The 16,468-nt window shown below is 38.9% G+C and overlaps 1 protein-coding gene across 6 annotated transcripts in view; it reads left to right on the top strand.

Moving 5' to 3' along the window:
- Positions 1-16,468, top strand: part of LOC136856828 (protein abrupt) — a 248,091-nt gene that overhangs the window by 142,447 nt on the left and 89,176 nt on the right. For 2 of the 6 annotated variants that reach the window (XM_068224983.1, XM_068224984.1), the window contains exon 5: positions 11,794-12,029. The exons of 3 other annotated variants lie outside the window; for them this stretch is intronic. In XM_068224983.1, coding sequence (XP_068081084.1) covers positions 11,794-12,023 — 230 coding nt within the window. In that variant the 3' untranslated portion in view covers positions 12,024-12,029. The remainder of the gene's footprint in view (positions 1-11,793; positions 12,030-16,468) is intronic. One more of the 6 variants, XM_068224982.1, reaches the window with a different exon arrangement.

Raw genomic sequence — 16,468 nt, forward strand, 5'->3', positions numbered from 1 at the left:
AAAATTTAATCTTGATTTTAATTAAGTACTGATCTGAACCAGTGTCTGTTCCCCTTAGAACTTTGACATTGTGGATTTCCGTGTGAAAGAATTTGCCCATGCAAATGTGGTCTAGCTGCCATTGTTCTTTTGTCCAATCAGGATGTTTTTAAGTTTGTGTGGTTTTTTTTTTTTTTTCAAAATATGAAGATTGGAGATTAGTCCATGGGTTCTGCAAATTTCTTTGAGTCTTTGGCCATTTCTGTTAGTATATTTATGAGGAGCCCACTTTCCTACTACAATTCGATACTTCTTTTTCTTACCCAGTTGACCGTTAGGTCCCCTATAAGGATCTTGATGTTATTCATATTTATTTTATTCATTGTCTGATCAAGAAGATCCCAGAAATTATTGACTTCTTGCAGAGTTTTTGTTAGGAAAATTTTTTCATTGGTAGGGACATGAGCATTCATGATGGTGTAAAGTTTGTTTGTGGTTTGTAAAGTTAGAATTGCAATTCTCGGTGAGATGGCATTAAAATCAATTACGGAATCTATTCTTTTCAAACTTACTATAAATCCTGTACCAAATTGGGAACAATATTTCATGAGCCTTTAGCCTGGCTTCCCATTGTACACTCTGAGATTCAAACGGATCTTCTGTTAAATTTCTCATTTCTTGGAGCCCTACCACAAGAATATTGTAATGGTTATAGCATCCGCCATGCCAACTGGCTATGGGCCCGGCTCGTCACCGTATTCAGCCCACCCCCTTACTTCATCCACGCCAATCACAAGTAGCACTTAACTGCTAGGCCAGCCCCACTCGCTTCCGCCCGCGGTCCCGTAGCAGAGGAGTATGGAAATGACTCCACGATTAATCTGGAGTCTTCCATTTCGCGAGGTTCCTGGATTCATCGAGCATCCGGACTATTCTAGAAGGGCCAGCGCAGGTATATAAGAGAGGAACGACCTGCCTGGAGTCAGTGAGAGTTAGAGTGAGAGTTAGTTAGTGAGTGAGTGAGAGCGAGATTGAGTTCGCTGAAGCACAGTCAGTGATGGCCTGGGAGAGTGCCGCCTGTTGGAGCCAAGGACTCGTTCCTGTTTCCCTGACGTCATGTGTGTGAGTCCCTTGGGGCCAGCTGCTGGAGAAGAACCTTGGGTGTTCTGGAGCAGTGCGAAGCAAACATTGGGTGATGAAATGTGCAGACCGCGAACGGAGTTCGACGGATTGAGTGAATAGCGGATACTATCCCGACCTGCGAGACTGACGTGGTGGCTGTGGACCATGACAGCGCTAACGAGTGTGACTGAGTGGCTGAGAGAGTGTAGTGTAAATAATCAATGACTCTGGTGTGTGTTATTGTAGATGGAACATGAGAAACTAAGAGAGAGAGCGCGAACTGTGTAAGTGTGTAACAGTGTACTTGTGTAAGTTGTAAGCTCGGCTATCACGCGTGTGCGCGTGTGTGTGTGTAATTGTAGCGCTTTTAATAAATCTTAGAAATAGGACGCTACCAGGTTCTGTACTTATTTATTTATCTACCCCGCCAACACGTTATAATATGTTGCCTATCTAATTCATTTGTGAAGTTCTTGAGGTTTCCGGTTTTCAAATCAAATCAAATCATGATGTGTTCACAAAGACGCACACAAAATGCTGTCAGTTATGTACATTCATTTATTTAAAACTTCACATTAAACACACACATCAACAAACCATCATTTTTAACAACTGCCTATCATGAAGCACAAGGAGACTGCAACCACTGCATGTCAACTACCAACTGTACAAAACCAATTCACATACTTGAAACACGACTCCTACACATGTCTCATCAAAACAACCCCTTTAAACAATAACTCAATTCTACCATCAAGACTGCCTCTTATATATGTTGCCTGAACAGGCTTCTAGAAGGATGTTACACAACATATCTTCTCATAAATTCTAGAGTGCCTAAAGCCTAGTTATAATGTAAAGAACATTCTACAACCATCTAGTGTCAAAGATACATTATTCTGGATGTTGCACAGTGTTACTGTGGATTATACATTATATACACAGGTAATAATAAATTATATATTATTAATTACAGGTTCTTAACTAAATTCATATAAATGCAGATACAGCACGTGTTTCATGACATAACTTCACAAATAATACGATCGTCCGACTACATAAATAATAATAATTCTAATACATGGATGTAAATACTTCATAGCCATACCTCACAAGTAATAATAATAATAATAATAATAATAATAATAATAATAATAATTCAAGCATGATATTGCCATTATTTACCCATGGGTTAAGGATACTGTTTTCAAGTTATCAGTCCATTACACTTGCATCAATCAAAATCACTTTATTTGCAAATGAGGTGTCTACCTCAGTAGCAAATGGTACACTAAAATATATTATCGAGCACTAAATTTTAAATTAACAAGAGAAGAAGGCATTTTCCTAGAATACAGTATTATACAACTTACACTAACATTTGTTTCTATTAAACACACAGCTCATCCTTAATAAATTTATATTGTTTACAAAATTCTACGTATAATATCTCCTGTACTTACGTAGTCAATTCAGTAAGGAGTTTATATTGTGCATCGCAATTTAGTTAATATGCTTATGTTTGATTCTTTGTTTGTATGTTTGGTTATATGTATGTATTTTTGAGTGTTCAAATTCATTCTTGTCTTTTAGGCAACTACCCACCAAATCCGATGTAGTCTTCTCCATCCTTTAGGGGTTGGAGGGTGAAATTCTTTTAGTAAAAGACTTTTCCATATCTAACTATCAAAGGTTATCAACCTTAAGTGGAGCAAGCTCTGATTTAACAACTACGATTGTTAGCCGCAGAGGATATTTATTCAGCTGCCACTAACACATGGAACCATCGTGCCCTTTATTGCCACAAGATGTTTATTTTCTAGCTGTAATTTTATGGCTTTAAGCAAACCCACCTCTTTTTTCTGGGCTTGGGACCAGCAACAGCAGCTACCGAGCTACTCAGTCCACCCAGCAGATAAGGTCATTCCGGTAGAGTTGCCACACTTTTTATGTATTTTGTTATATCTCGGTATATTTACTTTCAAAATTATTGCAAATTCATCGAGCATAATTTGAAAACATTTACATTTGATCTGAGTTGAACAAAATATTGGTAATTGAAAGTAATTGGGAGAAAGGAGAGAACAAAGGAAATGTTGCATCAGCGGCGTCTCTCCCTGGAACCTGGTATAGATGCCGAATTTGCTCGAGAGAGATGCCGCAAGTAAAATAATTAATGACAATATCAAATTTAAGCCAATTTCTTCAACTTTAATATAACCGAACATTGGAATGTACTACAAGACAATTATACCCATATATAATCTTTCAATGGTAAAAGAATCTATCTGATAATTTACAACATTAAATTAATCATATTTTAATTTCAATTTACTATGAATGTGCATGTGCAATGGATTCTTCACTGTGTTATATAAAAACCCACGGCACTTAACGCCCTTGAAAGGGCTCTGGCCTGCCCAGCGACCGCTGCTCAGCTCGAAGGCCTGCAGATTATGAGGGGCCGTGTGGTCAGCATGACGCATACTCTCGGTCGTTATTCTGGGCTTTCGAGATCGGGGCTGCCATCTCACCATCAGATACCTCCTCAATTCTAATCACGTAGGCTGACTGGACCTCGAACCAGCCTTCATGTCAAGAGAAAAATCCCTGACCTGGCCGGGAATCGAACCCTGGACCGCCAGGCGAGAGGCAGGCCCGCTACCCCTACACCACGGGGCCGGTGTGTTATGTAAAGGAAACAACAAAATCATAATGAATATAATTCTGTCCTGACACAGTATTTTGCAAACATGTCTAAGGCAGGATTCTTGATTCCAAAACTGTTTATCCTCTTACAAGTTTTTACAGATTGTTTCTTGATGATGTTTTTTGTTTAAAAGGGCCTAACAGCTAGGTCATCGTCCCAGATTGTTTCTTAAAACTTTATTCTCCAGCAATTTTGCTGCATCAGTCGTTATATGTAGAGCAAGATTCATGCAGCCACTGGTTGTAACTCAAACACTGGATACACTCATCCTTTTTCCAATGTAATTTTGACTTCGGTGATTATTGAAGTAGCTATACCTGTTGGACCCAGAGAGCCTTTTTCCAGATTTCCTGACTGCATTCTAAATTTCAGTGTTCATTCTGGAATTCTATAGTATCATTCTGCCTCCCTGATCAGTATTTCCTTTGCTTTCAGTCTTTTAACAGCCTCTCTTAAACTTTCGTCTGTCCATTGAGGTCTTTTAACAGTGTCCTTACTTTTATACTGAGCAGGCATGTCGCAAATTTTTAGTTCTGTAAATAACATAATTTTATATAATAAAACAATGTTACCAATGAAAGCAATAAAAATAGATTTCCAGATTGCTTGTAGAATCTGATAGCAATGAGGCATCTCAGCTGGATTGTTGTGCGGCAACTCTCCCAATCGTCAGGTAGAGACGCCGCCGCATCCTCCTGTTGTCGTACCTCAAGGCTATCACAGCCCAAAATTAGCTTACTGTCAACTACAGTTATGCTTCTGACTTCTACTGTACTAAAAACGCCTGATTTAAGCATTTGAAACCAACTTAATATGCAATAAATTAACACATAGAAAAACTTTGTCAGGAGGAAACATGTACTCGCCTCAAGATATCGGCTATAATTGGCGTAATATACGAGCAAATTTCGTCAAACTTGCAGATAGTAGTTCTTTCTTAGAAACTGAAAAACCACACATATTGCCATCTAGCTGTAATTATGGGAACCTATAGCTACAGTGTATGCGGCATCTCTACCGGAGCGGCATCTGTCCCGGATTTACCTTACTGCAGGCAGAAATTAATTATAAAGACATACATGATCAGAAATTTAATTTTATATAACTTTCCTTGTTATGTGGTATTTATTGATAGGACCACTAATAACAAATATTTGAGATTTAAATTCTAGGCCTTTCTCTTAATTACCATTTCATTCCGCATGAATAAAATTATTTATAGCCTAGATTGCAGTGCCTCATTCCTCAACTTCACATACCGATTTTCATTAAATTCACTTCAGCCATTTTTTTGTGATGCCCATACATACATACATACATACATACATACATACATACATACATACATACATACATACGGACAGACAGACAGGACAGAAAATTAAAAAGTGAATTTCCTTGTTACTGTGGGCACAACCAATACAGAAATACCATTCCTTTTAAATTCTGAGCAATATACTGACAAAACTCATTTTATATATACCTTATTATATATTATACCTTTGTTATGGACAGTGCAACCCATTTGAGTAAGTTGAAAAATTAACACGTTCCTTGCAGTTCGGGTCACCATGTGTCCCAAACCATGTTACTCTTATCCATCAGCGCGAACTTCCCAAAATTGCGGAGTAAGTAACTACGTTCTAGTTACAAATTTCCAATAACTAATGGCAACATACTGTTCCTATTGAAGTAAGGGATAGAGGCATACTGCTAGTTTTGATCGGCCAACCAGTGACCCGAAGGAATTTTTTGCATCTTCCATTCATAAGAAGGTGTACAATATTATAGGGAAGGATCCACCTTTCAATACTCCGTAGTAAGTTGAACTGAAAAGTAGTTACAACCTGTTTATTGGGACCGGTACAGAAATACCATTCCTTTTAAATTCTGAGCAATATACTGACAAAACTCATTTCATATATACCTTATTATATCTTCGCTAATTGGCTGATGATGACACTTGAAATGTGTTGAAACCGGTCCCAATAAACAGGTTGTAACTACTTTTTAGTTCAACTTACTATGGAGTATTGAAAGGTGGATCCTTCCCTATAATATTGTACATCTTCTTATTTCTCTATTCAGTACGGAACAATCATGAAGTTTTTATCTTCCATTCATATCGCCTCGGGTCACTCTGTGTTCGGATTGTTGTCTAACCTACATTTTTTCGCAGGAATAGCTTGCGTGGTTATGGTGAATAAAGCCTACAATGTTGCTGCCTTCAGATGGCAGATTGTTGTGTATTACGAGGAGTACCACCCTTCTGACATGTCGTGTAACCTATTCCTTTCTATATAGCTCTCAGGTAAGCGGGTATAAGTTTTCAGATTTTCATTTATGATATGTTTATTTTCTTCTGTAGATAATATTTACAAGCAAGTTTACGTTCCCCTTTTTTTAGGCATGGAGCCTTCACATTCTGACACACCGGTGGCACGGAAAAGAAAGAGGTTTTGGACATCACTGGATCCCGGACAAATTCCTCATGATCTGAAACAAAATTATGACATTGGCGGTGATTTCTCTCCAGTACCCTACATACAGCCTCATCTTTTGCGATATTATGTTGTTACTAAGCATAATATGAAAATAATTAACATGTGCCTATCATATTCCCATAAAAACAGATCAGTGAAAGAGAAACTAACATTTACTTCTGGGGTCATTTCTGGGTCACACGTTTCTTGAATGGAAAAACTGTTGCAAAGGTAAATACATCGGAATATCTCCTCAACAATAACGTACACAACAAATGCTTCATTATTGGTTTGAATTTTATAGCAGGGACTAAACCAAAGTCAAATTAGTCGGGTCACCGGTGACCCAAACTGGTAATAACTAAAGGCAGCATCGGGTCACCAGTGGGCCGATACGACATAAAATTAAGTCATCGAAATTCACTGCCGCAGGGAACATGTTAACTTTTGCTGGATGGCAGTATACTGTAAGTGCCTTTACATGTGGCTGCCCTGCTCTCATCTTAATTCTGTTAGTTAAAGATTGTTCTGTTCATAATTGAGAAGGAACTGTTCATGTGCAAGTGGTCAGGTAATCCTTCTTTAGCTGTCATTATCCAATACATTTATCCCAGAAACTTGATCAACTGCAACTGCATTTTTAGCCATCAACTATATATTTTTTATAAATATCTTTATCATAAATAAATTTCAGTACTTTGCTAGTATTGAGTCACCTCCTCTATCTGGACAGTATCCTTACATCCAACTATACCGCTGACTAAATACATTTACCTTCTGTAAATTCTAATATACACTCCCGTTGGTCATTAATGATTCCTATAATGTCATACCTGGAACTTGTTTCTACCTGAAAGTACCTATACATGCTCTTCCATTGTTTTCTATAACTCAAAGGATTCCCAATTATGCTTGCTTTCTATTATGTTATACTTTGCTGGCTTTTATGTTAAATTCAGTTTCCTAGTTTCTTCTCTCATCAGTATGTACACTTCCTTCTGTCAATTCTTCCCTATCTCTACAATAAATACTCCAGTTCTGGGAAAAAATTTCCACGCCCATGATATGACTTCTCAGTCATGATTCAACTCCTCTTACAATATGTGGTAGATATATATATATATTTACTTAATTTTATTCCTTCCCTTACAATACTTGTGCAGACATGATATAGGCTTTGGGGCTTATGCCGTGTCAAGAAAATATGGTGAAATTCTTTGTTTTGCAGAGAAATTTGCTCTGCTTCATCAGAAGAAAATCTCGACTGTCCACGAGAAAGGCTTCTCAAACAATGAGATTCAAATTTAGGTGTTATAGTAGAAGTGGAAATGGTACATTCATTAGTCTGCAGATGGCTCTCCGAACACAGTACAGCGCTAACGTCTGAAGCAGAAGCTGACGGAACCATCAGAATCAGTTTGAGAGGGTCACGTAACATAACACGTGTATGCAACATATGACATTGACACAAGCCCGGAATGAAACATCTGGCAATGAGGAACATATGAATTTGGAAAACACCAAAACCAAATAACAATAGTGAAGGGACAGGGAAGGGAACTACCTACGTAAATCCTTAATGGCTGGCAACCAGGTATTACTTAATTGATAACCAGTGTCCCTGTTGAAATTGTTAGGATTTCTATGTATTTCCACAGCTTCCCATATAATCCTGGACCTGTAGTGTCTAGTGTGGGTAAGAGCTTGAACATCTTGGAACAGGACATCATGACCCGGCCCTTCAACCTAATGCACTTTTAGTGAGCTTCGATGTGGAGTCCTTGTTCGCTAAAGTGCCGATTGTTCGGTCATGTGTCTCATTGAACACCTGTTCCCTGAGGACATTACTAAGCTATTTTACCACTGCATGACTTCCAGCTATTTCTTGTGGGGTGGAAATTTTTACCAACAGACAGACAGAGTGGCTATGGGAAGTCCACTTTAGCCCGTAGTGGCTAATTTCTTTATGGAGCATTTTGAAGAGGCTATTGCTTTGGTGCCCGTCAAACCTATGATATGGTGGAGGTAAGTTGATGATACATTTGTGGTCTGGACAGAAGGTCCTGAGAAACTTCATCTATTTCTAAACCACCTAAATCAGCAACATCCTTCAGTTAAATTCACTATGGAAATGGAGTCAGGCGGATGCCTTCCTTTCTTGGATGTTCTAGTAAGAAAGAAACCAGACAGCTCCTTAGGACAAACCGTCTATTGTAAGCCTACCCACACAAATGCTATCTTCATGCAGATTCTCACCTCCATCCAGCACAAAAACAAGGCATTCTCAGGACTCGCCAAAAGGGTGAGATGAATTTGTAAGCCATCAAATATCCAGGTGGAGATGGACACGCTCCAAAGTCACATTCAAGGGTAATGGTTACAGCAATTTGCAGATTCATAGAGCCCTGCATCCCAGAGAAATGACCAAGCAAAGCTCACATAAGAATGAAGAAGTAAAGGGAACTGCCTACTTGCCTTACATTCACATCATCACAGATCGAATTTGCCAAGGTCCTCCGCAAACACAATATAAAAACCGTGTTTGGCACCATCACAGTCTGGGTAAAACCAAGGACAAATTGTCCCCACTTTTACATCCTGGGGTATACGAAATTCCCTGTACTTGCGGTAAGGTATATATTGGCCAAACATGCCGGTCCATTGGTACCCATATCAGGGAACATGAACGTAATATTAGTCTCAACCAGCCAGACAAATCGGCAATAGCTGAGCACGCTCTATCGTCGGGTCATGATGTCATGTTCCAAGATGCTTGAGTTCTTACCCACACTAGACACTACAAGTCCAGGATTATACGGGAAGCTCTGGAAACATGTAGAAATCCTAACAATTTCAACAGGCAAAAGTTCTCTGCGAAACATAAATAATTTCACCTTATTTTCTTGACATGGCATAAGCCCAAAATCCTACATCATGTCTATAAGTATGGGCTGTGAAAGCATCAATGGCAACAATACTTGTGCAGTTTAACTCTAACAATTTTACATCATCCTTACTCAACTTCCAGCTCATTGTGCATTCATCACTGCTGCCTTGTCCACGCTATTTCCTCTGAATGTACTTCCTTATAACCCTTCTAAACAAACCCCCAGCTTGTATGTATCCCTGAGGTTCAGGTGAAGGCCATCTGACACAGATCCCTATCTCATCCCCACCCATTAGGATCCCCTCATCTCAGCCAGTTCTTCCACATAACCACTCCTTAATCTCATTTAAATCCCTGGTAACCCTCCAGCCAATATTATTGATTTAAGAGGAAGTACAGTTCCCACTGATAACAATCCCTGCTCCATTAAACTTCTCCCCTGTTGTCAAAATCAGGTCCCACACATCCCCAATTATGCTGGTACCTATTCCCTGTTACCTTATGTTGTTGATACCAACATGAAAAACTTTCATTTTCTCCTTACCCTCTTTCTCCCCATCTACTTTCCTCAGCATCTGCCTTAACATAATTCCTAGTTTCCTTTCCTCCATACACTTCACCTTGTGCCTAACAATGGAGTTCCCCTTGATCAGAGCCTCAGCCCCACCCAAAATATTAGATCCCCTCCCCTCCTGGTCTCCCTTATCTTTCCTGATGGCTGCAGAACCTATTTCCTCCTCCCTTTTCACCCTCTCATGACCCTTTTTACCACCCTCTGTCTTCTTTTACTCTTAATACCCGTAGCCGACCTGCGCGTCGTGACGAGGATGATATGATGATGAAGATGTCACATACACCCAGCCCTCGTGCCAGCGAAGTTAACTAATGGTGGTTAAAATTCCCGACCCTGCCGGGAATCAAACCCGGGATCCCTGTGACCAAAGGCCAGTACGCTAACCATTTAGCCATGGAGCCAGACTCTACTAGCAGTGACTCATATCAATACCTCCCCTGAACTCTCCCCCTGAGTAGATGTTTTAGCCCTCAGTTTCCTTTCCCATAAAACATTAGCCTACCTGTCTTTCTCAACTTCTCCCCTTATTTCCCGTCCCTCTCGTCTACATACCATACCCTGTACATTGTTTGAATGAGACCTACTTTCGTTCCTGTCCTCCATTAGAAACTGAATTATCTCCATCAAACTCTGTAACTCTTCCCTCATACCCTTTAATTCTGACTTATACTTGCATTCCTCAGCCGGTCTTTACTGTTCTTCCATAGAAATATGCAGTATTATGAAAATACCAACAAAAATAAAATAATGTATTTTGTGAATAAAAAGTAGCCCAAGGAAATAAATACTGTATTCTACACCAGGATCACACGACAATAAAGGTAACTAATAAAAAAAAAACTACAGTACAATTTTACTTAGGCATATTCCTAACTATACAATAAGAGGAATAACACGTTAACTGAAACTATAAAAATCTAGTTTAAACTACTGTAAATACACGAATACATAGGCAGATTATTTTATCCTGCTACTTTCTAACATAAATGAAAACTGATGTTAAATGCTGAAATATCTGAAGGATTACATTTTAATAAAGCAAGCGAGATACTAGATAATAACTTTGCATCTGGGAGATAGTGGGTTCGAACCCCACTGTCGGCAGCCCTGAAGATGGTTTTCTCTGGTTTCCCATTTTCACACCAGGCAAATGCTGGGGCTGTACCTTAGTTGAGGCTACGGCCGCTTCCTTCCCACACTCAGGCCTTTCCTGTCCCGTCGTCGCCATAAGACCTATCTGTGTCGGTGCAGTGTAAAGCAAATTCTAAAAATTAATAATAATAACTACACTACAATTCTAAACTGCACTTAGGCGTATCCTAATTACAAATGAATAGAAGAAAAAACTTGGGTAAATGTTTTAAAATAATTAAGGATTTTCAATAAGAAAATCTTTCTGAAGTCTACTGCTCTTCCTTACTCTGCAGTACTTTTGATATCCTGTTATTCCTGTTGATCAACAAATATGTGGTTGGAACTTATTCCTGATGTCTGATGTGTAATCTAAAGACATTTCTTGTGTGTATATTAGATAATGTATGTCTTTATTGAGGTCTTTTACTGAGATTTTCTAACATGTGAATTTGAAGTGTTTTAGTGAGTTGTGTAGGAAGAACTAAGCAATGCAAAGTTTATCAGTGTTGAACTAATACATTCTAATCATGTTGCAGTGGTAGAACTTCAGAAGTCATTTCATCCACAATCTATTGTTTTTCAAAATACTTATTAGTGGTTTCAATTCACCAACTTTACCCCTACAATTCTTGGAAAATGTCAGATTTCCTAAGCTATGTAGCTTTGGCCCTTCATATTTATTGTTCTCTAAGTAGCCTTTCCTGCTTACAGAATGTAGATATAGTTGTAATATTTAAAAATTTCTTTAATGATCAAATTCGTAAGTACTAATATTTAAAAATTTCTTTAATGATCAAATTCGTAAGTACTTTGCAACTGTTTCACCTTTCTTCAGTAAAAGAGGAAGGAAGAGCCAGCATGAGTGAAGCCTGACTTTACCTAGAGACCTTGTTTCCCATCACAGGTAGTGTTGGTGGCAGCAGCAAAGTGCCGGCTCTGCCACATGTCCCTCAGTGCGGAACTTGTCCACACTGCGGCCAGACTTACTCAAACCAATCAGCCTTGAAATACCACGTGCGACTCATGCACACGGATATGACAAACAGACACTGCTGCCACCTGTGCCCACGCTCCTTCGCGCTACGGGATGTTTTCAAGGCTCACATGTGGTCCAAGCATAAGCAGAGGTATTAGCATAACGTAAGTGTTACCAACTGTGATAATTGCACTACAGGCAGACAGCTTGGTGGTTGGATCACCTTATGCTTTTTAAATAAACTTTTTCATTATAACCTGTTTGAAACAATGGTCTTAAACTGTAAAGGACAGAACAGAGCAACTATTTTGCATCCTAGATTATTACATATATTGGAAATCAAATTATGTAAAAGCAGAACTATGATTATTTGTTGGTCTTTTTTATTGTAAATTATATTTTATTATTTGAGACAAAAAATATGTTTATTTGCATCCATTGAACACATTGAAATGTGTATATTTTTATACCCAAGATAAAACAAGAGATAAGCTACTCTTTATTCATTATGTTACTTTGTTCTATAATCCAGTTTTGACTTCATCATGTAAGAAAATTTCAATCAAATCTCTCTCCTCGTCTTTGTTGCTCTGGAAAGTGTAAGTTAGTTATTACCAACTTGAAAATTACTGTTAATGTAGCCTATCCAATAATTACAGTAACAACTGCCCAAATATTACTACACATCCAAGTGATTTGTTAAAGATTTCAAAATCAATTGCAAGCAAACCTAGCAAGTCATTCACTGAAAACATTTATGTGTATCTTATCACATGCTTCTTCACTGTACCTAGTTATACCTTTTTTCTAAATATATGTTGCATATATAAAATATTTCAGTGATAAAACTTTGTAAATTCAAGCCTAGATCTATTAAAGAGATTCTACTTGTGTATAATGAATGTTTTTAAAGATTTGTTTCTGGATGTCAAAATTACTTCACCCACCAAGATGTCTGACCACAGTTTTCCTGTAAAAATAAACATGAACTAACCCTAGTAACACTTAAGTAAAGCCAGGCTTCACAAATCTCTGTGTGAAAGACATTAGTTGTTGCATTCTGAACTAAAATTTCTACAGGTTCGTATTGTTAATTTCAGTGCAAATAGTGGTGTGGGGCACTTATTTTATTGGCATGTAAAATAATTTTATATTGTGCTCAGTATGCAACAATCTGTCTGCCCTGTGTTCATAAGACAGCATTTTATGTAACAATTTTTGTTAAATTACTGTTGAAAGAAAAACTTGAATCTCCAATAATTGAAAGGTTGGTGGTTGTTATTGGTGGTTTGTTTTTCCCCGGCATGGTGTAACAACTTAGCTCATCTTTGTGTAATTTGCATGTTTAGACAAAATTCACATTTCTCCAAACATCTAACTTCCAGTTAAATGCCATTCTTGATCTATACACAGTGGAGGTACCGACATTCAACTGGTCGTAAAGAATAGTATTAAAATTGTATAATTTTCATACAGGTCAAACATTTCTGTTATATCTCTGTAAGATCATGCTGCAAACATTCATTGCATACTTACTGTGTAGTGTTCAAGGGGATGTACAGGGTAACCAAAAAAGTCTATCAATATTCAAGTTTCAGACACCAGATGGTACACAGCAAATGTTACATACCTTCAGTCCTCAAAGTAATCCCCATCAGCATCCAACACGTGTTCTCAATGTCTCTCCAGCTGTGCAATAAAAGTAATTGGTCTTAGATGCAAGGAAGTCCACAAGTGTCTCCCGTACACCCACCTCATTGTGGAATGATTCCCATGAAGAGGGTTGTCCAGAGATTGGAAAAGATGGTAATCTGTTGGTGCTAGATCTGGGTAATAGGATGGATGACACAGGGTCTCCCAGCCAAGTTGCTATATGGTCTCCCTGGTGACTTGTGCCGCATGTGACCAAGAGTTGCCCTGCAGGAACAAGACACCCTTGCACTTAAAACCAATGCTGGCTGCTTCTACTTCCGTACCTGTCGCACACGTTCCAACTGCTGCGAGTTCAAGTTCACAGTGATGGTTTAACTCGGTCATAGGAGGTCATAGTGCACCACTTGGCAACTAGTCCACAAGATACAGAACCGGATCTTGCGTTGGAGCAGAGATGGTCGGGCAGTGTGTGGCACCGAGTCCGACGATGACAATGTCTGCCACACTTGAGTGTGTCATAGAGGACCCAGTTTTCATCACCGGTGAGCACTCAATTAAATATGAGTGCATTGCAATGTTGTGAAAGCAGCGATAAACAGATTGTCACTTGCTGTTCCTCGTTAGTGTCTGACAGTATCGCGGTATCAACTAGCTCAATTGTACGCCTTCTCTATGCAGTGCGGGTGAAGTCGGACTGTTTCTTCAGAGACTTGGAAATGTGTGGCATGCTGGTCACATGTTTCACTGCTATCCTCTTCTATGACCTCCTGCTAGGCCTCGTATTTCACCGCCTGGGGGGTGGCTACTTATGGGGATTGTGAGAGATCAAAATAGCCTGACTTGAACTTTGCAAACCAGCGCGTGGCAGTGTGTTCATGCACAGCAGTCTCTCCAAAGGCTTGACACATGCAGCAACTCAATTTGGTTGTTTTAAAGTTATAAAGCAAACAGCCCCAAACAAGCTCTGTTGACTCCTCCATCTCTCTATACTGCTGCTCGAGCTATAACTGCTGTAACTGTACACTTCGCATTCCCAGGTCAAGGATTAAGCCCTGCCTCCCCCTCTGGTTGCATTCCCGCCACATGGCACACTTACTCCGGCATCTGTGACCTCATAAGAGATATGAGACATTATATGATGTAGCTTATTTATTGTGTTTGATGACCATAGAACATTGTATTTTTAAATCCACTCAAGTTAGTACGAATCTTTTCCTATAGAATTGGATAATAAAATAATGGAATAAATATTTTTTGTGGAGTATTTCTTGCTCTTCTTTTGTAATTTTCAGTTAGTTTAAGTTTCACTGCTCAGCAGACATCTTTCATACTTATCTTGTTAATGACTGTTTACTTAGTGAAGGTTGATAAATATCATGTGAATTCAGTACAAACTTTAATTGATGATTATGATTTAAATCTCTATACTTTTCCATCACTAAAAGTCATTCATTCACATGATATTTTATGAATTATCCTTACTGGGCAAGTTGGGGCACGCAGTTGTGAGCTTTGATCCGGGAAATAGTGGGTTCAAACCCCCACAGTCAGCGGCCCTGAAAATGGTTTTCCATTTTCACACCAGTGTACCTTAATCAAGGCCACGGCCGCCTCCCTCCCACTCCTCGCCTTAATACTTGCATAGAACAATTCATTTCACCAAGTGGATCCTGTATTCAGAACTGACTCATTATGAAAATCTTCTGTCTCACAGTACTCATAAATCAGGCACCCCGGTATTCCCAGATACTAAACATGTAAAAGTATACAAGCCTATATGAGAATATTTGATTTATCAAACATATTTGACATATACTGTTAGAACATAAAGTGTGATGAAATAATTGTCATGTAAATTAAAATATTTTCAGTCATTGCATTCATGAGCCATATTTCATTATACACTGAGTGGCCAAAAGTCATGGGAAGACACTGAATGTGATGTTAGTCATGAGTTGCTCCTCTGCAAGCCCTCGAAACAGCAACAATACAACAAGGTATCGATTCTATAAGAGTGTTGGAATAGTTCTGGAGGTATCTGGACCCACCCATCTTTCACTGCTACCCACAATTGGTCTTGTGTAGTTGGTGCGGGGTTCATGGAGCGTACACCAGCATCAACAGCATCCCTTAAATGCTCAATTGGATTAATATCGGGGGATCTGGAGGGCCAATCCATGGTCATAACTTCACTGGAGTGCTTCGCCAACCACCTGTGTGCCACCACAGAGCGGTGACATGGCGCATTGTCCTGTTGAAATATGGCATCTCCATCAGGGTACTCTATCGCCAGAAAGGGATGCAGATAGTCCGAGAGGATGTCCACATAACGTGCACTTATCAGTGCTCTCTGCAGCCGGACAGTGGGGTCTAATTGCGACCATAGTGATTTCAGACGAATTGAGAAAATTATGATCGGAAAAAATGAAAAAGTACTGAGCAGATCACTAGAACCAAACAGTACAACCTTCAAAGAGAAAGTGAAATGACTCAAATGGTTCAGTGTGTCCAGTAAAGTTAATAATAATAATGTGAATTTCATTAATTTACAATTTTCACTTACAGAATTTACATACTACATAAAAATCAATTGTTTATAATTTTACAGTGTTTTGAATTTGCAAAATTACCTATAGCCAAAATATATTTCATTTTAGAGATGGAAGTTAAATATCATAACATGATAATGTACCCTATTCCATCACAGTAGGCTGTTCCAGAAATATTATATTCCACTAGAGACCCTAATACAGAAGTAACTATCTCAGCAAAATGAAGGTAAGAGATAAGAATTCCTGATTGGCTAATGGATATTAAGCTCCATAAGGTAGCACTTCTGCTGGCTTAAACATGCACTCCTGTGCAGTTGCGAGCAATAATTTTGTAACAGCTGACAGGCATTACTGGCATTCCTACTCTCTTATTGTTGGCCAGGTACAGATATTCTTCA

The sequence above is a fragment of the Anabrus simplex genome, chromosome 1 (genome assembly GCF_040414725.1).
Source record: "Anabrus simplex isolate iqAnaSimp1 chromosome 1, ASM4041472v1, whole genome shotgun sequence".
NCBI lineage: Eukaryota > Metazoa > Arthropoda > Insecta > Orthoptera > Tettigoniidae > Anabrus > Anabrus simplex.